Source organism: Lagenorhynchus albirostris, chromosome 13 (genome assembly GCF_949774975.1).
Source record: "Lagenorhynchus albirostris chromosome 13, mLagAlb1.1, whole genome shotgun sequence".
NCBI classification, from domain to species: Eukaryota; Metazoa; Chordata; class Mammalia; order Artiodactyla; family Delphinidae; genus Lagenorhynchus; species Lagenorhynchus albirostris.
In genome coordinates this window covers 55,298,308-55,325,137 of record NC_083107.1, presented here as the reverse complement: position 1 = coordinate 55,325,137, position 26,830 = coordinate 55,298,308, and the positions used below count along the sequence as shown (strand labels likewise).

The 26,830-nt window shown below is 37.3% G+C and overlaps 1 protein-coding gene and 2 long non-coding RNA genes across 11 annotated transcripts in view; 1 reads left to right on the top strand and 2 right to left on the bottom strand.

Annotated features, from left to right (window-relative positions):
• Positions 1–26,830, top strand: part of EML4 (EMAP like 4) — a 154,114-nt gene that overhangs the window by 119,928 nt on the left and 7,356 nt on the right. For all 9 annotated transcript variants that reach the window (XM_060169605.1, XM_060169610.1, XM_060169609.1 and 6 more), the window contains 7 exons: positions 5,028–5,179; positions 6,259–6,384; positions 6,470–6,601; positions 7,330–7,397; positions 18,778–18,866; positions 20,260–20,357; positions 26,698–26,785. In XM_060169605.1, the coding sequence (XP_060025588.1) occupies positions 5,028–5,179; positions 6,259–6,384; positions 6,470–6,601; positions 7,330–7,397; positions 18,778–18,866; positions 20,260–20,357; positions 26,698–26,785 (753 nt within the window). The remainder of the gene's footprint in view (positions 1–5,027; positions 5,180–6,258; positions 6,385–6,469; positions 6,602–7,329; positions 7,398–18,777; positions 18,867–20,259; positions 20,358–26,697; positions 26,786–26,830) is intronic.
• Positions 3,024–5,301, bottom strand: LOC132531651 (uncharacterized). Its single transcript, XR_009544158.1, has 2 exons — positions 5,264–5,301; positions 3,024–5,162 (listed from the first exon to the last, which is right to left on the bottom strand). It is a non-coding gene; the product is annotated as an uncharacterized LOC132531651 (long non-coding RNA).
• The window catches only part of LOC132531648 (uncharacterized), a 28,326-nt gene continuing 23,103 nt past the window's right edge, over positions 21,608–26,830 (bottom strand). The window contains exon 8 of the long non-coding RNA XR_009544155.1: positions 21,608–22,725. This is a non-coding gene — a long non-coding RNA (uncharacterized LOC132531648). The remainder of the gene's footprint in view (positions 22,726–26,830) is intronic.

The following is a 26,830-nucleotide window of genomic DNA, read 5'->3' as shown; positions in this document are numbered from 1 at the left end:
TGCATATGCACGAACAGAAAACAGAAAATCTAATCTTGTAAACTGCTGGGCACATGAAATTTGCTACATGATTGACCCTATTATGGGCAAACTTGATGAGAATTTTGTTTCTTCCTTTATATTTGGGGTTTTGAGGTATGTAAATATGGCTGGAAAGGATTTGGTGAGTTTAGTGAAATAAATGTGTAAGCCCAGATCAGAACAGATGTTCATAGTTTGCATTTTTAAATTCTTGCCCAAAATTTCAGTAGATTAATCCAGTTTGCATATTCCCTAATATGATATTTCTGTACCCATGGCAGTCTTTATCAACCAAAATTTGACTATACTGTGATACTGCATCTGAAAAAGGGACTTTGAGGGATTGCAGAAGTATAATTTCACAGCTAATCCTTTTATTCTAGTAAATAGGAGACAAACCAAAACTGTGTTTTATGCCTCATAAGGAGCTCTCTAGCTTCCAAACCATTTTTTCCTTACCTTAAGTGTAATTTAACAGGAATCTTCAAAGTAATTAGTATTTTCTGTTCTCTTTTTTTTTCCAGTTTTATAACATTTTTAATGTATAACCTTGTCTAGCTTAAGGTGTACAACATAATGACTTGATATTCGTATATATTGCAAAATGATTACCAAAATAAGTTTAGTTAACATCCATCACCTCACAGTTTTTTTTTTTCTTGTGATGAGAACGTTTAAGATCTGCTCCCTTAGCAACTTTCAAATATACATTACAGTATTATAAACAGTAGTCACCATCTTTGCGTTAAATTTCTGTTTGTACCTTTTGACTACCTTCACCCATTTCTTCTACCCACCTCCCCCGCCTCTGACAACCACCAGTCTATTCTGTTTCTGTGAGTTTATTTTTTTTAGATGCTACATATAACTTAGATCATATGTTGATAGCATTTGTCTTTCTCTCTGACTTTTTGCACTTAGCATAGTGTCTTCACAGTCTATTCATGTTGCATATGGCAGGATTTCCTTCTTTTTTATTCCATTGTATATATATACCACATTTCCTTTATCCATTCATCCATCTATGGACACTTAGGTTGTTTCAGTATTTTCTATTTCTTATGTGGGTATAAGGTATTTGTTATTTCCTACATACAGGAAATTGTTCAGAATTTTTCTTATATGAAATAATTCATAATTCTTTAAGTGGGGGAGAGGAAGTTGAGAGTATCAACACCACCATTAAAATGTTCATTATTCTGAAATCTTTGCCAGGTTTCTTTAAGAAACACTACCATTTTACCTGATCTCCAAATAATCAACATGGACCCATTTGCGCATTGCTAAGAATATAACATAAATTTCAAAGTCTCCCTGATATTTGATTCTGTAGTTAAACAGGCACAGAAAGCCCTCCAAAGGATCTTTATTTGGCAGTCAAGGTAAACTTGGTTTTTACGGAAGCTTGTTTCTGCTAGAGTTGAGAAGAAAGGGGGGATTTGCAAGTAAGCTTGGATGGACTTGGCCATGATTGTGCCAGGAGGTACAATAGGTTTGTAATACAAGGATAATTATTTTTCTTGGCAGGTATTTCAGACATTATTTGGCTTAAATTAAAGTGTCAGAAATACAGACCCATGAGAAGGAAATCTTGGATTATAAATTATTTTGTGGGTAAATACTATGTAAAGCAAGCTTTGGTAACTTGTTTAAATTTAAAGCACAGACATATTTTTAGCTAAATTAATATAGGTCCTCCTCAGGAAATAACTATCCTGGGGTGGTAGGAGGCAGAAAGTGGGTATCTCACCATGTTGATTACTTATATAGGGTATTTTTATTCTTGATGAAGCATTTGTTCTTCACTTTTTCATTTTCTAAGACTCCATTTTTCTAGGAAGATCTTAAGTGTTTAACAAAGTATTTGTCATGTTTAGAAGTAGGGAAAACTGAATTAAAAATAGAGAAACTGTATTTAACTTTCCTGCATTCTGATAGAGAGCTATGAAATGCCACACCTCTGCGTTTTGTAATTTCTTACATGGTACTGTGGTACTTTCAGATTACTCTTGTTAATTTGACCATGCATGAGAAAAATAAACCCTTTGCCCCCACTTTTAAATGCCCAAGCAAAGCCAGCAATACTCCCAGAAAATTCACATCTCTCAGATGTTCTTTCTCTCTTGGTCACATCAGAGCTATGCTAGATAATTTGCTGGCTATCCTGCTGGGCACAGTTGTGTTGTTCAATGTTTAAAGTATTTTTTCGTGATGAATGTTGATGTGAGCCGAGGCAGTTGACCTGAATAGCAAGTTTGTTGGAGTTCTGCTCCTGGCGTTGCTGAATCAGGCAAGCCCTACTCCAAAGTAGGCAAGCCCGTTCCTTTCTCGCTGCCAAATATACCCATCTATTAAATATTTGTACCACTAGCAGCCTCACACTGAGTAATTTTGAGAGTCAGCTGTAGCATAATTTTTTTTTAGGAAACCAAAACTCTACAAATTTTAATTTTAACAATGTAATGGCAGCTCAGATGAGTAAAAATGAACAACCTCAATAACAGCTTTACTGAGATATACTTCACATACCATAAAATTCACCCTTCTAAAATGTACAATTCAGTGATTTTTAATATATTCACAGAGTTGTGCAATCATCACCACTAACTTCAGAATATTTTCATCATCCCAAAAAGAAACACTGTGCCCATTTGGAGTCACTTCCCATTCCTCTCTCTCCTCAGTCCCTAGCAACTGTTTGTCGCTTTTGGTCTTTGTGGATTTGCCTGTGTGGGACAGTTCATATAAATGGAATCATGGAATATGTGGTCTTTTGTGACCAACTTCTTTCAGTCGAACCTTAATGTTTTCAAGGTTCATCCATGTTATAGCATGTATTAGTACCTCATTGCTTTTTGGGGCTGAATAATACCACATTTTGTTTATCCATTTAAAGTTGATGAAAAATTTTATTAGAAAATGAACAATTTTTTTTGCAGGTTTTTGAGGTATAATTGACATATAACATGGTGTAAGTTTAAGGTATATAACAAAATGATTTGATATATATATTTTTTAATTTTTTTTTTTACAGTTCACATTTTTTTTAATACCTTTTTTTTTAATTTAGTTTTGGCTGTGTTGGGTCTTTGTTGTGGTATGTGGGCTTCTCGTTGCAGTGGCTTCTCTTGTTGCGGAGCACGGGCTCTAGGCACAAGGGCTTCAGTAGTTGTGGCACGTGGGCTCAGTAGTTTTGACTCACAGGCTCTAGAGCGCAGGCTCAGTGGTTGTGGCACTCGGGCTTAGTTGCTCCGCAGCATGTGGGATCTTCCCAGACTGGGGATCAAACCCATGTCCCCTGCACTGGCAGGCGGATTCTTAACCACTGCGCCACCAGGGAAGTCTCTGATATATGTATATATTTTAAAATGATTGCCACAATAAGTTTAGTTAACAACCATCACCTCATACAGTGGAGGTTTTTCTCTTGTTCTGAGAACTTTTACGATGCACTACCTTAGCAACTTTTTTCAAATGTACAATACAGTATTGTTAACTATAGTCACCATGCTGTGCATTAAATTCCCAAAACTTATTTATCTTATAACTGGAAATTTGTACCTTTAACCACCTTCACCCATTTCCCCACTGAACTTTTTTATTATTATTATCAATTTTTATTTATTTATTTATTTTTGGCTGCGTTGGGTCTTCATTGCTGCGCACGGGCTTTCTCTAGTTGCGGCGAGTGGAGGCTACTATTCGTTGTGATGAGCGGGCTTCTCACTGCAGTGGCTTCTTTTGTTGTGGAGCATGGGCTCTAGAGCACAGGCTCAGTAGTTGTGGTGCACAGGCTTAGTTGCTCTGCGTCATGTGGGATCTTCCTGGGCCAGGGATCGAACCTTTGTCCCCTGCATTGGCAGGCAGATTCTTATCCACTGCGCCACTGGGGAAGCCCCCCACTGAACAATTTTTTTTTTTTTTTTTTTTTTGCGGTACGTGGGCCTCTCACTGTTGTGGCCTCTCCCGTTGTTCAGTGGGGGGGAAGCCCCCACTGAAAAATTTTTAAACTTGTAATTTTTTTCATTTCCAAGGGATCTAAGGTGTATTTATTAACTGACTTTGGTCATACTTAAACCAGGTTCTACCTTGCCATTTTGAACCTGGTAACTAATTCTGCAAGCTCTCATCTTCTAAAAAGTTTTTCTCTTACTCTAGCAGCTTCACTAGCTGAATGAAGAGCTTCTCTGAGTAAGGCATCATGAAATCTTATGTTCACCTTTAAGAAAGAGGCTCTGATTATATTTTCATACCTGCCTTGTCCCTTCCTGGGTACTTGTGAAGTGCTGAGAGCATACAAGAAAACTGGGCTGTCATTCAGCTATCACATTGGTGTGACTGGATCAGTTTTTAAAATACTTTTCTGGTTGGTCAAAAGCCACTGCTGCAAGCTGCCAGTGCCTCTTCTGCCCCACACCTTCCCCAGTATCTCAGCAAATAAAAGGGGTTATTATCCCTGACAGAGCAGAAGTCCTCCAGTTCAGCAGTGGTTAAATGTTAAATATTATGACTGTTGCCTCGAGAGGAAATGAAGGCTTTTTTTGCAAACATAAAAGAACATTGAGTAAAGAGACTGAGTCCTAGTCACAGCTTTGTCAGTAGCTAACTGTGTGGTATTGGCTAAGCCAATTCTATACCTTAGTTCTAAAATCAGAAGAGTAATAATACCTACCCTAACTACCATGTCAGATGATTATAAAAGGTAGTAAAGTTCTGAGGTTAATATACCCTCTGTTGTCTGTGGAATTATCACTGCTTTAGTCTACCTTTTTGTAAGAATGTATTTTGAAATATTTTCAGAGTAACTGATTATTGACATAAATGCAAAAGGTTGTATTAAAGCTTTACTACCTGCCTTGCAGAAGACTTGCTGAAAATAGGTTTTTGATTGTTGAGTCATTCAGCAATCACTCTACAGTTCTGCTAAAGTTTTCTTCCAAAAAGACTCTAAAATCTGATGGAAAATGTTATCACTCACGTTCTTATTTTACTCCTCATCATATTAGGTGTTTATCAGATCAGCAAACAAATCAAAGCTCATGATGGCAGTGTGTTCACACTTTGTCAGATGAGAAATGGTATGTTATTAACTGGAGGCGGGAAAGACAGAAAAATAATTCTGTGGGATCATGATCTGAATCCTGAAAGAGAAATAGAGGTAAGGATGAAAACGGAACATAAAAATTTTTAAATATTAAACCCTCTAAACTTATGTCTTTTGTCCCACATTGAGATAACTTACACTTTTCTGAGAAATTTGGTGCACATTCTTGTCATTTCATTCCCTCAAAATTAAAAAAAAAAAAAAAGGACTATTCACTAAACAAAATAGTTTGAAAGAATAAGAAAAATCAGCAGAATAATTAATTTGCTTATTTATTTCTGAGATTATATTTTTAGTGACCCAAAAATATAACCATGTAAACTTAAAATTTAACAGACATTCATTGAAAACTATATCCTACTCCAAGGTATACAAAATGACCAGCTTAATTTTAAAACTTGAAAATAATAACAGTGGGCTTAATGATAATTGCTATTTATCTACATATGTGTCTGCTTCATTGCATGAACCAAGTGTATCCATAAAACCTGACAGGTATCATGTGCTCAGTGAAAGTTTGTTAACTGAACTGAGATCTCAGGAAGTGAAATGGGTTAAGAATAGTATTTTAGTCAATGATTGCCAGAGCAAAGGCAAATCACTCAGTTTAATATTGCTTCTGTTTGTTGGTGACTTAAATTTTGAATTTATGCTCAGTCTTTTCTACTCATAACGTGCTTTGTAGACAAAATCTTCTCTAAAAAAGAGGATTCTGATAGTACTGCTCTTGGGTTTCATTTCCAAGAAGATATATCCCCATATTATAGATAAATTTGTCTCAGGCTAAATGACTTACCCAAAATAATATAACCAGTAAGTAACAAAACCAGATCACAGTCTTCATGTGGTCTATCAGAACTTATTCCTTTATCCCCTACTCCTAATCCTTAACTCTTGAAATCATATAAAAATATGAATTTAAAATTGAACCAAAGAATGTTGTTAATGCATTATAACTTCTGTGTAATAAAATGTAATTGTCTGAACAAATAATTTATTAGTATAAGATTACTTTCAAATTTGGAATTCTGTCATTTATTACCACATAATTGCATACAGCTATAACTACGGTCTTCAGGTGGTAATTATTGCATGTTAGTATGTGTATGGTGACTTTACAAAATTTTTTTTAGGTTCCTGATCAGTATGGAACAATCAGAGCTGTAGCAGAAGGAAAGGCAGATCAATTTTTGGTAGGCACATCACGAAACTTTATTTTACGGGGAACGTTTAATGATGGCTTCCAAATAGAAGTACAGGTAAGCTGTATGATTTTAACCATTAACTGAGTATTTTTGATGATACTCTTTGTTTCTTATAACAATGGGTGTATTTCATTTTCAGGGTCATACTGATGAGCTTTGGGGTCTTGCCACACATCCCTTCAAAGATTTGCTCTTGACATGTGCTCAGGACAGACAGGTGTGCATGTGGAACTCAGTGGAACACAGGCTGGAATGGACCAGGCTCGTAGATGTGAGTAAAGCAGAATGTGATTATAATCTTCCCACAGAATCTCCCTAAAATGTCAGATGGTAGCAGCAAAGCAAATAGGACTCAGCATTGGTTAAAACCAAGTGTATTTCTATAGTTCAGTAAAGGGGAAGGGGTGGAGGGAGAGTGTTTAGTCACAAAGTACATGAACCCACTCCAAAGTAGCAAATTAACAGGACAGAAGCTCAGTTTTTCTGTCAGGTTCAGTAGTAAAAATAAAAAATATTTCACATCTTTATGGAGTATTAGTTGTTATGGATATGTTTAGGTCTCTGGTGGTGGTGCAGTTGGGTTCAGTAAGTACTGCCCACTAACAGATTCTGCTCTCTTCTTTTTGAGTTGGTCTCTTACTGTGTTTTCTCCCTACCCCACCCAGATATCCACCTTTTCTAGCCTAAAAGGTGTATACACGTTCTTTGCAGACTCTAAAGAACTGTACAAATGTTTGTTGTTATCCTTACCATTTTTCCACTGCCTAGCCACAAGCTGGTGGTCCTTCCCCCTCACCACTCTACCAGCATGTCCCCTTCCTTCTCTGAAATCCTTTTTCCTCTTAAGTCCATGTGGCATTACCATTGGCTACAGTAAAGTTGATTGAGATTTCATGTTTATGTGAAACAAGTTATTTTCAAATATGTTTTGCCACTATTCCCATAGATCTAGGGAGACTTTCTCATGTACTCCCCAACAGTTGTCTGTCTCTCTTCTAGGAACCAGGACACTGTGCAGATTTTCATCCAAGTGGCACAGTGGTGGCCATAGGAACGCACTCAGGCAGGTAGGGTCTTTAAGGGAAATGTGAGCTGAGTAATCTCAGTGGTGGGATGTTTAACGATTATTCAGGAATGTTCTCTGTCTGATCTGGAAAATTAATCTTTTAAGTGGCACAGTTTTATGCTTTTTGTTCTTTTCTTTTATGTATACTCATTTAATCATTCAGTAATTATTTGAGCACCTACCGTTTGTTAGACACTATTGTGGGTGTTTAGGCTACATCAGAGTGCAAAGCAAAAATCCCTGCCCTTGTGGAGCCCACATTTTAGTGTGTGTCAGGGGTGGAGGCAGAATGAAAAATAAGCATTATAACTAATTAAGTTAGCAAATGAAGAGCTATGGTGGGGGAGGGTTGAGCATAGGAAGAGGGAACTGGAAGGGGTGCAGTTGCAAAACGATAAATAGGAAGGTCAGAATAGTCTTCATTAAGGAAGGTGACAGTTCAGCAGACTTGACCTCCTTTGTGAAATTTTCTGTGGTATCGAAAATTTCTCTCGTTATCTTTTAGGGAAGGAAAATGAACCTGAAATAACCCACTTGAGCTTTTGTTTGTGCTATAGCTTTTTTCTTTTTTAAATGCTACACAGGTAGATAAACAAAGGTATGTTTCCTGAAATTGTTATTAATTACTTATCTTTGCAGACATTGTATAGTACCTTTCCAAGGTTATTAGGTAATATATATTATTATCTGCATTTTTTAATTGAGTCCTTTTTATTGCCTCTGCTGGTAAGTAGCCCTCATCACAAATAACTTAATTTCTTTTTTAAAGAGGCAGAGGAAAAAGATAAAGTAAATTTTCAAAAGTTAAACCCATAGAAAATATGGAATGCTGATTTCTAATGAAGTGAAAATATTGTGAACACACTTATATAAATATTTTTATTTATGTAACAAATATTTCAAATCAGCCAGTTTATTTAATTCTAACTAAATTTAACAATGTAAAGTTTTTTTGTAGCAAGTTTTCCCCTTTGGCTCTTGGATACAAATTAATACCTCTAGAAAGTCAAAACATATTCAAAATCCTCCTCATATATAGTGCTCAGAATCATGGAAAAATAGATCTTTAAGGTAAAGATAAACTTTGAAATGTGGACATGTAACCGGAGGTGCTATTTGAGTGGTTCTGAAATAGTGGAATTTTAGAATTAGGCTGCTTGGGAGAGTAATTGGTGATGACTTGCAAATACAGATGGCTTTACTATCTCAGATTTCCCCAAAATACATGTCAGTAATAGATTATTACTTAAACTTGGACTAAACAGGCATATGGCAGGTCAGATCTGTTTTGGGGGCAGCTGAACAAATATCACAAATGCTAAAATCAATGAAGTAGTAAGAATAAGAGCTACCCTGTATTCAGTATCTGATGACAGACCTTGTACTAAGTTCTTTTCATATAGTACTTTAAGTCTTCACAAGAATGCAACAAAATGTTCATTAATATCTCCTTTGCACAAACAGGAAACCAAGATCCATAGAGGTTCAATCACTTGTGATTGAGCTGGGATTTAACTCAGGTTCTTTATAGTTCCAAAGCTTGTCTCTTTCCACTACTCCACCAGTACTCTTTGAGATGTGCTTATGGTGTTTGTAGCATTACTTAGAAATATTATAAGGAAAGTTTATCTTTGAAGGTTAAATCACTGGCTGACATAGTATTTTAAAAGCATTTACTGTGTATAAGAAGGAGTTAAACACCAAGTGGAGTAGTAAGGGTTAGAAGGACTTGAATCATTAAGACTCACCACTTCATTGGATGAATGTGCAATATATACATACACATAAATACAGTTTGCCCCAATTTGTAATTAAATTGCACTGAAGTTACTTTCTAACATTTAGTGTTACTGTGAAGTCATCATTAGCAAGCTTAACAGGAAAAGTCACTTACTTTAAGTGACTTAAGCTAAAGCTAAGCCAATTGTTTCCTCTTGGAGTTGTGAGTAGAAAACACCTTATGAATGAAAGTGATATGATAACTAAATAAAAAGTGGAAAAAAATCCTTTCTGGTGTGGAGTTGGGGATTATTTAAAATCTAGGGGAGATGTAGTTATCAGTGTTCATTTTATACTTAATTCCTGTCTTTGGTTTCACATCTGGTTAGTCTGTTGTTTCTTAGAGAACTTTTTCCTTTATTATTTTTTACATGGATCTGTGAATATGTGGCTGTACTGTCTAAAACAGAAAATTCCTCAATGTAGCCATTCAGATTATTATCACTGACCCTAAGCCTAAAAAAAGTCACACTTAGGGCAAGGATTTTTGTTGTTGTTGTTGTTGTTAGTTTAATACAACACGTGTCCAAATTGTTCATGATCCAGAAAAGCTGACTAGCAAAATGTTTAAAGATGTCTTCATGTCCATATGTAGAAATCTTCTACTTCTTGTAGTCAAGAAGTAAGGGCTTCCCTGGTGGCACAGTGGTTAAGAATCTGCCTGCCAATGCAGGGGACACGGGTTCGAGCCCTGGTCCAAGAAAATCCCGCATGCCGCAGAGCAGCTAAGCCCATGCGTCACAACTACTGAGCCTGTGCTCTAGAGCCCACGAGCCACAACTACTGAGCCCATGTGCCACAGCTACTGAAGCCCATGTGCCTAGAGCCCGTGCTCCGCAACAAGAGAAGCCACCACAGTGAGAAGCCTGCGCACCGCAACGAAGAGTAGCCCCTGCTCGCTGGAACTAGAGAAAGCCCGCATGCAGCAATGAAGACCCAATGCAGCCAAAAATAAATGAATAAATAAATTAGTTTTAAAAAAAGAATTAAAAAGAAGTAAGCACAAGTATGAATAAATTATCACAGTGATTTTAAAAAATTATCGTTTTAAAAGAATATGTTACTAATATTTCTAAGAGAAGAAAATTCATTGCATGGCCCTAAGTGGACATAGTACTTCCTTAACATTGCTAATCCTCATATAGTAAGGAGTCTTTTTAACAGCTTTATTGAGATATCATTCATATATCGTAAAATTCACCCATTTACAGTATACAATTCAGTAGTTTTTAAGACGTTCACAGAGCCGTGCAACCTTCATCACAAGCTCGATTTCAGAACACTGTCATTAACCCAAAAAGAATTCCTGTACCCGTTAGCAGTCACTCCTCATTGCTCCCACCCACTTCCAGCCCTGAGTAACTGATCTACTTTCTGTTTCTATAGGTTTGCCTATTCTGGACCTTTCATATAAATAGAATTATATAATATGTGGTCATTTGTGACTAGTTTCTTTCACTTAACCTAATATTTTGAAGGTTCACCCATGTTGTATAGCATGTGTCAGCATTTCATTCCCTTTGTCACCAAATATTCCACTGTGTGGATATACCTCAAATAACCACTTGAGTTATAGTCATACATAAGTTTTTGTATGGACATATGTCTTCAGTTCTCTTGGGTATATACCAAGGAGTAGAGTTAACTATGTTTAACATGTTGAGGAGCTTCCAAATTGTTTTCCACAACAGCTACACCATTTTACAATTCTACCAGTAAAGTATGAGGGTTCCAATTTCTCCACATCGTCGCCAACCCTTGTTATTGCCTGTGTTTTGATTATAGCCATCCTAGTGGCTGTGAAGCACTTTTTCATTGTGGTTTTGATTTGCATTTCTCTGATGGCTAATGCTGTTGAGTATCTTTTTTATGTGTTTATTGGCCACTTGAGTAGCCTCTTTAGAGAAATGTCTATTCATATCCTGTGCTCATGTTTGAATTGATTTGTCTTTTTATTGTTGAGTTGTAAGAGCTCTTTATATATTCTGGATACAGTACCTCATCAGGTAACATGATTTGCAAATATTTTCTCTCATTCCAAGGGTTGTCTTTTCACTTTCTTGATGGTAACATTTGTTGCACTGAAGTTTTAAATAAAAATTACATAATTTATATAAATTTACTATATAAAAATATAGTCCCATTTATCTATTCTTCCTCTGTCTTTTGGTCTTCAGGATTTATTCCTATGGTTTTTTTCTAAGAATTTTATAGTTTTAGCTCTTACCTTTAAGTCTGTGATTCATTTTGAGTTCATCTTTGTATATGATGTGAGCTAATCTTTGTATAGATATCCAGTGTCATTCTTTTGCACGTGGATATCCAGTTGTTACAACACTATTTGTTGAAAAGACTTTTCTTTCTGCACTGAATCATATTGACACCCTTGTCAAAAATCAGTTGACCATAAACATATAGGTTTCTATCTGGACTCTCAGTTATGTTCCATTGATCTCTCTGTCCATCCTATGCCAGTACCACAGTCTTGATTATTATAGCCTTGCAGTACGTTTTGAAATCGGGAAATGTGAGTCCTCCAACTTTGTTCTTTTTCAAAGCAGTTTTAGCTATTCAGGATCCCTTGAATTCTACATGAATTTTAAGATCAACGTGTCAATTTCTACAACGAAGCCAGCTGGCATTTTGATAAGGATTGTTTTTTCTCTTTATAGATCAATTTGGGAATGTCACTATTTTAACAGTTTAATAAGCCTTCCAATTTATGAACAGGAAATGTTTTACATTTATTTAGGTCTCCAGTTTTTTTCAAAGATGTTTTTAGGGTACAAATTTGCACATTTGTTAAATTACACCTAAGTATTTCATTTTTTTGGTGCCATTTTAAATGAAATTGCATTTCCATTTCCAGAATATTCATTGCTGGTATATGTAAATACAACTACCTTTTATATATTGATCTTTTATCTTGCACCTTTGCTGACCTATTTTCTTAGTAATAGTTTTTTTTAGTGGATTCCTCAGGGTTTTCTGCATACAAGATCATGTAATCTGCAAATATAGTTTTCTTCCTTTCCAGTCTGAATTGTTTTTTCTTTTTCTTGCCTAATTGTCCTGACTAGAACCTCCAGTATAATATTGAATAGAAATGGCAAGAGTGGTCATCCTGATCTTGTTCTCTATTTTAGAGGGAAAGCATTCAGCCTTTCACCATTAAGTATAATGTTAGTTGTGGGTTTTTCATAGATGCCCTTCATCCTGTTGACAAATTTTCTTTCTGTTGTTGAGAATTTCTAATCATGAAAGAGTGTTGGGTTTTTCAGCTGCCTTTTCCAGTCTATTGAAATAACATGGTTTTTGTCCTTTATTAATATGGAGTATTACATTAATTGATTTTCAAATGTCTAATCAACCTTGTGTTCCAGACATAAATCCTACCTGGTCATGGCATAGAATTCTTTTTATATATTACTGGATTCAGTATGTTAGTATTTTGTTGAAGATTTTTTTCATCTATATTGTTGAGGTACATTGGTCTGTAGTTTTCTTGTGATGTCTTTGGTTTTGCCAGGGTAATACTGGCACTTCAATAAGGCTTTAAATATGACCTGATATCTCCTAAACCGAAATGAAGCCTTAAAGCATACAAATGGATAAAAATTAGTATATACTGGTAATTGTTAATCATTAGTTATCGAAATTTTAGATTTGTTGAACCATTGAGTATATAAGCCATTTAATTAATAAATTGCACTTAGGCATACCACACATTTTCAAATATAACATTCTCCCATTTTTTTAAATTTGTGTTTCTTGATGGAATTTAAAGTTCTTCATGAAGCTCACAATACATGTGAACCTGAGCCGTTATGAATTTGAAAGTTTATAATCTCTGAATTATTGGTAAAATACATTCTGCTTGATTTTTCCAAGACCCCAATTAATCATCCTTTCCCTTCCTTTTTTAAATAAATATTTATATATATATATATTAATTAATTTATTTTTTGGCTGCATTGGGTCTTTGTTGCTGCACATGGGCTTTCTCTAGTTGCGGCGAGCGGGGGCTACTCTTCGTTGCGGTGCGCGGGCTTCTCATTGCTTTGGCTTCTCTTATTGTGGAGCACGGGCTTCAGTAGCTGTGGCATGCGGGCTCTAGAGCACAGGCTCAGTAGTTGTGGTGCACGGGCTTAGTTGCCCCCTGGCATGTGGGATCTTCCCGGACCAGGGATCGAACCCGTGTCCCCTGCATTGGCAGGCAGATTCTCAACCACTGCGCCACCAGGGAAGTCCCTCCCTTCCTTTTTTTTGAAACTAGTTTCTCAAAAGGCGCTTTAATCTTTATACCACTTGCAGGCCTTAGAGAAACCACAAATATATTTGCCATCCCATCAGGATGTCAGGTGTCAGCTCAGACAAAATTCCCCAAGCAGTTTGCACAGAACTTTACTCTTTTCCTCGTTAGACCCATTTCTATTTCTAAACCACCATACACTATTTAAGAAAGGAGTTTTTGCCATAGTCATTTTATAGGCTGGTAAATGGAGGTGAGACACCCAGAGGTAGGGAAATCAATAGACTTGAAATGATGGTAGGGAGAATAAAAAGCGAAGATTAAAGTTCAAATTGTTTCAAAGAAAGAAATCCGTGGACTTGAGTCAGTATATAAAACATACTATATATAACCATACTGTAATGCAAAGGGGAGAGGGCAGACTGAGAGAGGTGACTTCAAAAGAGACCCCAAAGTTTCTGATCTATAGTAACAGCTTTGACAAGGAAGAGCAAGCTGGGAAAATGCACCTGGTGAGCAGAAAGGTAAAAAATTAGATTTAGTTTTCGATGTGGAATTACAGAATGTTAGACCTGGAGAGACTTAAGTGATCCACCTCTACTCATCATTTTTTTTTAAATTTTTTATACAATTTTTAAAGGTTAGTTTTGATGATGACTGTAACCTTGGCAAACCAGCAATGTAGCTGAAGTACTGTTACCAAATTCTACTGTTGACTAGAAAGGTTCTGAGTGTAAGAAATGCTCCTTTAGCTTAAAAGGGAGATGTTAAAGACATATTAGCACTAGCTGAGACTTTATTCTTAGACATAATTAAAAGAGAAAACTTCTAATTAGAAAAGAATAGCTTGTTTCCCTCTGTAATTTGATGTTGCTGAACTTGGCCCATCGGTACTCCAGAGCTCATTTCCCAGGGTGTACAGTGTCTTTGAACTCTATCAGCATGAATCTCCTTGAGTTCTGCCTTGTTATAATTCCAGTTCGGAGTCACTCTGTGCTCCTACAAGTTGTAAAGCACTAGATGCAGTGAGTGGCACAAAGAAATATTATATAAGACATGGTCTCTACCCCAAATAGCTTATAACCTAATTAGATACTACATAAAAAGATATAGAGCATGTCATATCAGTAGTTTACTTGCATAAGTATTACTTGCATAAACAGGCAGTAATGCTTGAAGATCAACAGAGAAATTACTGTGAGCCTGAGTGGTCAGAGAACACTTCACAGAGGAGGTGGAATTGGTCCTGCCTTGACGGAGTTCTGAGATTTTGAAGAGGCAGTGAAGAGTTAGGAGCTTATATCAAGCAGGAGGAATGGATTGAGCAAACACAAGAAACTATGAGCTAACTGGACTAGAACATTCCTAAAGGCCTCTTGATTGCTAAACAGTGGAATCCAAACTTGTTTGGCCTGGCCCTTAAAGCCCATTAAAAATCTTTCCCCTCACCATTCCAGCGAGAATGGTTAAGTCATTGTCCTTCAGATACACCTCAGCCCTTTTTGTAGTTTCTTACCTATCCCTCTCCACCTATTTATATCCCACCTCTCCTTGCCACATTTGATGTGATGAAATCCAAGACCACCCACATCCTCAGTGATTGCTCCCTGCTCTGAAACCTCATAATCCTTAACTTGTGTCATTCATTTTACTTTAAACTATTTACCACTTTATGAACTCACTCCGTCTCCCCTGTTGGGTTATAAATGCCAATTCTGCCTCCTTTCCTGACTTCTTTCTTCTCTAGATCCTGAATGTTAGTGTAGCTCAGGCAGAGAGAGCACTTTCCATGGGATCACACCCTTCCCTGGTGTGATGTAGTGAAAAGCCCAAGGGCTAGAAGCTGTATCCTGGCTCTGCCACTAACTAGTTGGTTGATGACTGGCCAAGCGTTTTGACATCATGGGATTTCAGTGTTCTTATTTGTAAAATAAGAGGGTTGAATTGGGCTTGAATTGGGCTTTTCTTTCCCCTGACTTTGACTTTATGTTTTTCCGATTATAAAAGCCACATTCCTATTCTTATAAGGAGAAGCTTCATAAAAGCAGTTGGGAAAAAGTTATAAACCTGCCACCCAGAGGATACACTTTATATTATGATGAATATTTTTTAACTCATATTATGAATACATATATATTCATTTAGGGACTGTAAAGTATGATACTTTCCAGCTCTGAAATCTTATGATTCTCTTTTTGCCACTAAAGAAATCAGTAAGTGTCTTTTTTAAAAAGTCATCTAGTTAATGGTGGTACTGTGTATGGGTACTTGACTCACAAGTCAGATTAGTTTAAATATATGGCCAAAGATTTCCCATCTCTGATGCTGAGCAATGACATTTAGAAAGATTCTTTAAGTCCTTTAGGCCCTATAGAGCCCCGTAATGATTGCAAATTACCTTAAAGCAGAAGCTTGGTTTCAATGTGTATAATCTAGACTAGAATGAGAATGCAGGTGAGCACGGTGAAAACTTAATATTTATTTCTAGAAAATTCCCTTTGCTAAAGGATTTGTAATCCTCTCCATACTTCTATTAAGGATAGAGGTCCTGAGCCAGAAAGTCTTTTCTGAAGGTAGAACGTAATTCATGCAGTGAAAAGGGTGGGAGCTTTAAAATTATTGCTGGGGATCCATATGGAAGTTGTATACTTTTAACAGCAAAGTTATTATTACTAAAAATTCCTTGCCAAAAGTGGAAGAATTAATCTCTGATATGTAATTAAAGAAATAGAAAAAGTAGGTAGGGTTTTGTTGTTGGTTTTTTTTTTCTTTTTTGAGAGCTGCCATCTCTAACCAGTAAATGACTCAGAGTTTTAGGTTTCTACATATTATACCAACAGACATTCTGGGTTTTTTCATTACTTTTTTTTGGCTGACTGTGCGGTGTGCAGGATCTTAGTTCCCCAACCAGGGATTGAACCCGTGCCCCCTGCAGTGGACGCACAGAGTCCTAACCACTGGACCTCCAGGGAATTCCTTTTTTTATTACTTTTAAAGGGAGTTTTCAAAGAGATAAAATTGTTTGCAGTTTCCATAGGAAGATTAAACTGAACTGGAAATAGACAGTATCGGTTGAGGCTTCTCCAAAATAAAAATTGGTGATTTTAAATGCCTAAGAAAGTATAGTAAAGTTTCTATAAACTCATTAAAAACTTGAAACCTCATACCTACAGAGCGGTGCTGTGTCTCATTGTTCTTTAGGTATGTCTGTTCAGTCCAAGTTGGAATATTTTGTTTCCTTACTCTGAAAAGGTGGTTCACTTGGCATCAGCTTTGGCATTTCTTGGCTCTAGGAGTTCCATGGTGGCAGCCATAAAAACTGATTAATGAATTACATTCTCAGAAGAAACCTATAATCTGTGGATGCTGTCCAGTTGCAATAAGATATGTTCTTCATGCACCTTTTGAAGTGGAAATGATCAAACATTCAGCGCAGGGCTTCAAAGTGCCAGTTTCCTGCTAATAATTGGCTTTTAATAAACTCAGGTATTCACAGATAGAAGCTATTTCTCTGCCCCGAGTAGAAGACAGAATTTATGAATTAGGTTAGCTACACAGAAGTTTCAACCCATAACTCACAAATTACTAATTCATTCATGAACATGTTTAATTAGAAAGGGATTTCAGTGATAGGTGAAGAGTCAGGATCCTTTAGTTTTTTATCTTCTACCTTGAGTATACGAAGGCATGTTAAGCAACATCACTATTCTCTTTTTTTTTTTAATTCTTTTAAGCCCTTTACTGTCTCCTAAAATTTCTCTTTTATTTATTTATTTATTTATTTATGGCTGTGTTGGGTCTTTGTTGCGGCGAGCGGGGGCTACTCTGCATTGCGGTGCGCAGGCTTCTCATTGCAGTGGCTTCTCTTGTTGCGGAGCACGGGCTCTAGGTGCACAGGCTTCAGTAGTTGTATCGCGTGGGCCAATAGTTGTGGCTCATGGACTTAGTTGCTCCGCGGCATGTGGGATCTTCCCGGACCAGGGCTCGAACCTGTGTCCCCTGCATTGGCAGGTGAATTCTTAACCACTGCGCCACCAGGGAAGCCCTAATACTTCTTTTTATCTGAAGGCATAGTGGCCTCTGTCCGGATATTATTTATAATGCTTCAAAATTAAAAGGAACTGTCGTTATGATTGCTGTTACTGAATTTAGTGGTGGAATTTTTCCCATCTGAATAATTAGAAACAAAACTTGCTGCTCTTTTGTCCCATCCAGTTCCATGAGATTAAGACAGTGATTTTAATTTTCTGCTCCTGTTCCACTGTGGCCACCCCAACCACTTCTTCCTACACACTGCACTGCTGCCGCATAATTCTTGCTAAACCTTTGCATTTGTCAGGTTCGAGACTTATCTTCTATTTGTTCATTTGTACATTCTATAAATATTTATTTTAGTGCCTGCTCTGAGCCAGGCAGTGCTCACCTCCAAACTCCTCCAGCTGTGTGTGCTGTCCATAACCTGCCCTCCTCTCCCTTATCTATCCTTTAGTTGTCCTTCCTTAATTCCCAGTCTTTGCTTTGTACCCAGTATCTCACCATGCTCTTCTGAAGTACCATCTCTTCCTTCAGGTGCTTTTAGAACAGGGCCTGATAAGAGTCACTTATTCTGTAGTTGGATTTAAGTCATTGTTTTACCTGTCCAGAGGCTTTTTACATTTTGACTTTTCCTGTAAATGTGAATGAAGACGTGTTTTTCAAAGAACTTAGAGCTTGCATGTGCAGGGGGTACTGGAGAGGAGGAGTGCCCCCGCTGGTCCCTTTGAACTCTCACCAAATGAATGGCCCTCTGCCTCTCCCTCCCATCATACTGTCCATGCTCCTTCCCACCTCCATGGCAGTGCAGCTGTCACTCCTCCTGCCTCAACTGCCTCTACTTTTTTCCCTCCACATTCAGCTCAACTCATATTCTACATCCTCCCCGAAGGTTTTTCTCTGTCTGCTATTCATTTCCCTTCTGTGAGTTCTTCTGCTATATGTAGTCACCATCGGTGAGATTGGCGCTTAATCGTTGTTTTAATTGGCTCATTTCCTTTTTCCTGGCTCTAGTGTAATCTTCTAGGACACTGATAATCCTGTCATTTTCTATTTGGACAGTGCCTCAAAAAGAGACATCATCGGCATTCAGTGAATACCTAAATAGAAATGAGAACATGCCTAGGCCCGTATAAGTATATTTATATTGTATCTCGCAACATTTTGCACTCATCCTTTGTTAGAAAAGGGAAACATGTCCAGCTTAAGGGCATTATTAGAATTTCTTTTTTAAAAGGAAGAAAAAGTCAGCAACCTTTTTTTTTTCTATAAATGCTATACTATCTGAGAAAAATTTTGATTTTTTACTTCTTAACAGGTGGTTTGTTCTGGATGCAGAAACCAGAGATCTAGTTTCTATCCACACAGACGGGAATGAACAGCTCTCTGTGATGCGCTACTCATTAGGTAGGCAGATTTACTCCCACTCCTGGCATTTACAGCATTTCTCTGTAATTGCATATTTTCACTTCCAGTAAAGCTGACTACTTTTTTCTCTACTCTCTAGAGTTGTTAAGTATTGAATATGTTTCCCCCAACATTAGATTAAATTCTGCTGCAGGAAACTGCAAAAGATCTGCTAAAGTTAAACAACATTCTAAATCATCAAGCAAACATAAATTTAGAACAAACTGTTACAACTGCATTTGCAATTGAAAACAGAATACAGTGCAATCAAATCCCATTTTTTTGGAACTACAAATACTTAGAATTTTGAATAGATACTGTATTAGGCTGAATGTTAATCTATTTAGCAACCTTTTCTTTGTATTAAGATAATAGAAAATAAATTATAATAATATTCAAAATATACAAATTTTATAGGCCCTTCAAGTTCTTTAAAATCTAGTTTGATGTTTACTGGTTACATAGTAATGATTGGTCTGTTAATTAGATAAAGTACTCAGCAACTCATGAATTTGATCAATTCGTTTAGCTACTTTGAATACTTCTTTTCATACTTTATTCAAAATATTAATTAAGTTTCCATGATAGTCGGTTCCTTTTTCCCGCTATTAATATGGTTTTGATCCACATAATTCTTCCCTGGAGTTAGTTCGAGTGACATTTTCTTATATTCAAAAATATATTCCAGTAGTTGTTGGGTCAGTGTGGAGTCCAAATGATCTTTTTGATTTCTTCTGAGTCATTTCAGAGGAAGCTCAGAATGCTATTCTCTGTGTTGAACAAGGAAGGAAAAGTATTTGCTTCAAGCTCTAAGCTTGGCAAGAGTTGTCTTGAAGCAGAAAAGGTTTTCTGTCTTGGTTTGGCTTTTTTCAATGCTGTAATAGCAAATAACTACTGCAGATGTAGCATTTAAAACCCAAAGATCAAATGGACTTTATTGACCATCTGTTACGTGGTGAGTACAATGGTCCTTTGTGAGAGAATATGGTCCTTTCCCAAGAGAATGGACCCTGTAGTTGGAGAGATCACATGTCCTCAGCTGAAATGAGCAATTGTACACTCAGCTTGCCATATGAATACTGTATACTTAGACCCATAAAAGTAGGTTAACCTCCCTGGGGCCAGTCTGTCGCTAACTAGAAGGAGATGAGACTAAGGGAAGAGTCCAAGGCCCGTGAGCATTTCCAAGAAGGGATTGTGTACTCAACCAGATGACCATTTGGTTTTCAAGTATGTTTAGTGATGGAAGGAGTCATTCATTAAACACCAAAGAAAAGTTGATGAGATTTAACAACATTTGTAAAATATCATTTGGTGTAGGTCCAGTAAAGTGACAGTAAATAAACCTATCAGTGTATTTCTATATTCAACATTTTTTCCTGTTTCATTCCAGATGGCACCTTCCTGGCTGTGGGGTCTCATGACAACTTTATTTACCTCTATGTAGTCTCAGAAAATGGAAGAAAGTATAGCAGACATGGAAAGTGCACTGTAAGTAGTGAAGTCAATCTATAAAATTGTTGGAAAATTTTATTTCTGTAAAAAGAGAGTTAAATGTTTACATTGATGTATCACCTTTAAACTTAGCAGATTTAAAATTTAATCTCTATCTTTGAAACTGAAATTACCTGACAGTAGAATCTTGCAGTTCCCTGTATGCTCTAGAAAGGTTTCTCCTTTGATGAGAGTTTAATATTGTTACCTCTCTCTCTCTACTAGTTTTAATGCAGTTTCTTAAATCAAAGCTATTTTCTTAGGAAATCCTTAGAAAACAATGCTTTTTTAAAATGGAGTGAGTCAGAAATGGAAGGGTATCTCTAACATTTTAATCTCAATGTCCCATGATCCTGCCCATCCTTGACACTCTGCAATTTCCTAGGTGACCTCTCTAGCACTAAACATAATTTATATGGAGGTTTGTCTGTATTAAGAGAATTAATAGAAGCATATTTCCTTTAATTTACTGCATTTCTGATTGATTAGTTTATCATTTTAGGATGAAGATTAGATTCAATTCTAGACATAGTACTTATCTTATGGCAGGCAGTCTGCTAACTAGGGGAATGTTCTAGGCCCTGGGGATATGCATAAGATTTGCTCATGGTCCTCAAAAAGTACGCATTCAAGCTGAGAACAGGATGAGAGAGGCAGGAAGTATAGCATAGTGGCTAAAGGGCATGAACTTGGGATCAGACTACCTGGATTTTAACTCTTGTTTCACCACCCACAAATGTGACCTTGGGCAAGTTATTTAAACCTTCTACTTCAGTCTTCTCATCTGTAAAGTGAAGATAGTAGTACTTTCTACTTCACTGGATTAAAACAAGTTAAGGCATATAAAATACTTACAATAGTGCTTGGCAAATAAAAAGTACTCAGTATATGTTAACTATGAATTTATAGAAAATGAGGTAGTTGGTATCTATGTTACCAGTCAATTTAGGATTAGCAAATTACTTGATGAATTAGTGGCACAGATCCTTTAACAGTCTTTTTTTTTTAATATTTATTTTATTTTTTATGGCTGCGTCGGGTCTTGGTTGCAGTGCGCGGGCTTCTCTCTAGTTGCGGTACGCGGGCTTCTCTCTAGTGGTGCGCAGGCTTCTCTCTAGTTGTGGCACGTGGGCTCTGTAGTTACGGCACATGGGCTCTGTAGTTGTGGTACATGGGCTTAGTTGCCCCGCAGCATGTGAGATCTTAGTTCCCCTACCAGGGATTGAACCAGCATCCCCTGCATCGGAAGATGGATTCTTAACCACTGGACCACCAGGGAAATCCCCCTTTAACAGTCTTTATCACAAAAGAGTTTTAGGGGAATGAGTAAAAGAATGAATTTTTAAAAGTATATACATAAGTAAAACCCAGGCCATTTTCTATTCAGAGAAGAGACTTACTGCTTTTTTTTTGTTTATTTGCTTTTTGCTTTTTTTGGGGGGGGATGGGGCGTATTTTGTACCATGTGCTAAAACCAGCCTATAAACTGATCTACAAGCAACTTTATAGTTTTATAATTTATCCAAAATATTTTCATTTACTTCGACAAAAATTATGAATCAATATCCATTAATTTATTTAAATACATCTTTTAATCGATTTATTATCTTAATACTTGGGAATAGTAGTATAATAGTGCCTCATTGTACAGCATGATCAAATGAAATATTCCACTGAAAGGAATTTTCAGATTACTTAAGTTTACCCTACCAGGCACCAAATTTTTCTTAATTATTTTTTACCCCAACCTTTTAAAAAAGTCCATGTCTTAATAAACAGAGTATTATCAAATATAATTTAATCTTGTGGAATCATAAAATTTTACAGGTCGCACTATAGCACTTCTTTTACGGATGAAGAAACTGAGTTTCAGAGAAGATAAATGGCTTGTCCTTGGTCACATCTTGACATAGTAGCAGATCTGGGTCCTGAACCCTGTTCTCCTAACTCTTAGTAGAGCAGACTTCCCAAGGTACAAAAAGGCCTCAGATTTTTCAGTGTGTATATCAGTGTACTGTGCTTTCAGAGTACAGCAACTGATGCAGAAAGGAGAGAGCAGTGTTGGACACGGGATAATGAGACGACCTTGGAAGTGTTGAGAACTGCCAAGTTTATCAATTGCATGACACTTTGCCCTCTCCAGTTAGGCAGCTTTTATCTTTAGAGCATATGAAGTATTATTTTGAAATATCTTCAGGAACTGTTAAAGCTTATAGTACTCTTTGAGGCTATAATGAAAGGCTCAGCCACTCTGCTTTTCTAATTATCTTCTGTTCTGTGCTTTGCTTCCAGCTCTCACTTCTTGCTGTCTGCTTCCACCAGCTGGTCTTATAGTCTCATATTAACTCCTTTTATCTGTTGTCTGCTATGATACAGGACAGAAAAAACTGGGTTAATGCTGGCTCTGCTGCTTACTAGTTTGCAACTTTAGGCAAGTTAACTTCTCTGAGTCTTAATTTTATTATCTTAAAACTGGAGATTATAATAGTTCCTACTTTCATAGGATTGTTGTAAAGATTAAAATGTGGCAACTAGACCTACTCTCAGAGTTCCAAATACAAATGCTGTTTTCTCTTTTGTTTCCAATATTTCCTGTTACTAGTTAACATTTAAGTGACCCTATAGCTTCAGAAACATACTGGGCTTAGAACTTTAGGAAGTGTCCCTCTAATAAATTGTAACCAAGCAGTTGAAACTGTCCCTGAGTGCCAACATAATAGCTCTGTGTTTGACTCCAGTTCCTGTATACCTTTAACACTGCTACTCAAAAGATCTTAGCCCAGGAGATGGAGTGTAATGAAGTTGTAGTGATATACTAAAAAAGCATTACAGAGTCTGTTAGAATAGGCAAGAAGTGCTGGTAAAATAAGTGTTTTTTGGTCAGGATTTTGATGAATGAAAATATATATAAGAAAGAGAAGAGTAAAAGACTTTTAAAACTGTCTACCTAGAAATCTCCAAGAAAATTACCCATAAAACTAATGCAGTATGTATTTCAATATTACCATAACAGTTAGGAATTATATTGCAATACTTGGTGGCTTCAACAAATGAGGGATGTGTTCCTATTTAAAAGAAGTCATCAGGGACTCAGGGTCCTTCTTTCTTTCTACTCCATCATCCTCAATAAGGTGCTGCTGGAATTCCAGTCATCCCATCTTAGTTCTAGGGGGACAGAGCAAGGGGGAAAAAGACACTCTTCCTCCTAAGTCGATTTTTAAAGTTTTCCTGGAAGCCCCACTCAGTGACTTCTGCCACCCATAGCTGCAAAAGAGATTAGGAAATAACAGTGTTTTAGCTGGGCACTTAAGAGCATGTGGAATGGATAAACTATGCTCTACAAATCTACAGTCTAAAGATTGGATTGGATAGGCTACACTCTACAGTCTACACTCTAAAGGTCAGCTTTCTCTCACACCAGCAAAGCACGTCAAAAATGTGATGGGAAAAAAATCCTAATTGCAGTAGTAACAAAAACTGTGATGCTTTGAGAATAGACCTAGCAAGAAAAGCACAGGAAGCTATGTGAAACATGGCTGAAACACAAACTAAGAAATGAAAAAATAGACATAACATATTTCTAGAAGAAAAGACTTCATAAACATGTCTGTTCTCTACAAACTATTCTCTAAATTTGATGCACAATATTTATGAGCTTGATAAAATGGTTCTAAAGTTCATCTGAAATTTTCCTCATACCACGAAACTATCACAGTTGGCTGGGAATAGGCAGATAGACTAATGGAACAGAAAAGAGAGTCCAAAAACAAATCTCTGTTTATATGGAAGTTTAGGTATTTCAAATCAGTAGAGAGACAGTGGACTCTTCTCAGCCTGCATCACAGCTACTAACCACAACTTTGTTTACGAAATTAAATACAATTCAGTTTCCTGGGAGCACTGGCCACATTTTGAGTACTCAGAAGCCACAGGTGGCTAGTTACTTCTGCATTGGACTGTGCAGATACACAGTTTCATCACTGCAGAAAGGTCCATTGGATGTCACTGCCCTAGAGGGTGAGGGGACACCTGGATACCTACTTAGGAAAAAAGTTAGTCCCCTAACTGAAGGCCTCTGGTACTTGTTTGAAAACTCCTCAGGTAATATTAATATACAGCCACGGTTGCAAACCACTGATGCAGATGACAACCTTCCATGTGATTAACAAAGATTCAGCTGAGATATTTCTTATTTTTCCAGAGTTATTCTTAGGTACCATCACTTGTGATTGTTATTGTGGTTACACCATTCAGCTGCTTAAAGGCAGTGATGAAAGTATCAGCTTAAGAGTACTCTGTTTCTATTCAGTGAGGTGTACTTTTTGCTCCCAACTGTGTCTGTGCCTGTGGGGTGACGTTTGAGGGTGTTTTCCCCCAAGTCTTGTATGTGCCTTGCGTGGCCTAAGAGTTGGGTGAGACAAGGGTCCTCTGAGGTGGTCTGGGAAGGCAGCACCATAGACTCCCGACAGACAGTTGCATCTACTCTTTTCTTTGCTTCTTTATTGGACTCCACATCAGCGAAAAAAATACTCACTTCGTTTTCCAATATAAATTGATAACTTTCCCGAAGGTCTTTTCTAAATTTGGGGGCTTTTCCTGCTCGAGTTCTCTTTGAGAATCCTTTATATTGGTTTACCATCTAAATATGCTGTGTCCAACACAGATGTGAATTACACGCATGTTATGTATCCACACGTTGCCTTTGATGCTTTTCTAAATAATACTATTAAAGTATTTTCACAAAGGTTCAAACACTTTGACATGATTAATCTGGTTAAATCCTTCATTCATATAGCACCAGTTTTCTTATCATAGAAGCCTGGCTTCTCTGGATTCCAGAGCCAGGCATCAGATCCATGAACACTATGGAAAAGATCTGTGTGAACCCCACCCTCCTGCCATATTCAGAAAATACCCAAGAAGCACATGTGTCTTTCTGGCATTGAAATTGATTTCTTGTTAAGTTGGGAGGTCTCCCACATGCCTCGCAAGTGACTCCCAACCTGTTTGCTGACATACCAGCTAATCTCCAGTGACTTCAGGAAGCTTTACAGGTCTCAAATTCACATCATTTAAATTCATTTAAATGTATAAATGTGGGTATTTGCCATGCAGCACTTTTGTGGAGATATAGCTCCAGAGAGGTTTTAGGATATGTCATTTGGCTTCAGAAGGCTACTGGAATAATTAAAATACTTTGTGAAAATCATTGAAAACTACACCTAAGGTATTTTGAATTTATTAACTTTAAAAATAAAAACCATGGGCTTCCTTGGTGGCGCAGTGGTTGAGAGTCCACCTGCCGATGCTGGGGACATGGGTTCGTGCCCCGGTCCAGGAAGATCCCACATGCCGCGGAGCGGCTGGGCCCGTGAGCCATGGCCGCTGAGCCTGCGCGTCCGGAGCCTGTGCTCCGCAACAGGAGACGCCACAACGGTGAGAGACCCGCGTACCGCAAAAAAAATAAAATAAAAACCATGTGAGCAGAAAGCTAGTAATTCAGAATGTGCAATTGAAATTAAATGTTTTAATATAGAGTGTAGGAGATAAAAGTGATTTTTGAGGCTCTGTCAGCTTTGGTGTAAACTGTAAGACCTGTGTGATTTATCTGCAGTTTATTGGAAATAATCAAATGCTTACATGTGAAGCCAACAAAATATGGCATTTGGTAATTTTTTTGTTTGAATTCCTGGTGTTAGTAAAAACCTAGGCAGAAAAAGATCACTGTCTTCTTGTTTAAGGAGTCAGATGATTATTGGATCCAGCTGTTTGGAGGGAGTGTGATGTTGGATCACTTTTCCCAAAAAATATTCTTTGGAGATAGGAGTTTTTTTAGACCTCCATGTGCCATGGGTACTGAAGAAGCAGCCCAGGAAAACTGTATTCTTTTTGTACACAACATGGAACCAATACTTCATTATCAAAAAGGAAGTCACTCTAATTAGGGACACTAGTGACTTGAAATAAGGCCTGAGGTTGTGGTATCTGTTTCAGTGTCTTTTAAGAGACTGTCTTTCTTGGAAGTGTAGCACAGGTAGTACTTGGTGCTGGTATCAAAATGGAGAGACCAGCAGGATACTCCCAGGTTCCAAGTGCCTACCATTTCCACTGTGGTCAGATCTCTTCAGTTCCACAGTTCTAGCTCCCAACAAGATAGTGTGAAAAAGAACCAAAGACCTGTTCTGAGCCCTGTTCAGTTCCAGAGGCCGTGGTACTGCTCTCTCTACTTCAGGAATTCCCAGTGAATGGCTACTCAGAAGACAGTACTGGCTACTATGAGACTATTTATCATTCAGAACTCTAAACGCTTTCTAATAGTTGATGTGTTACTTCCTAGGGACATTCCAGCTATATCACACACCTTGACTGGTCTCCAGACAACAAGTACATAATGTCTAACTCGGGAGACTATGAGATTCTGTACTGTAAGTATGAATGATTACATACGGCTGAGATGTGTCTGTCAGGGG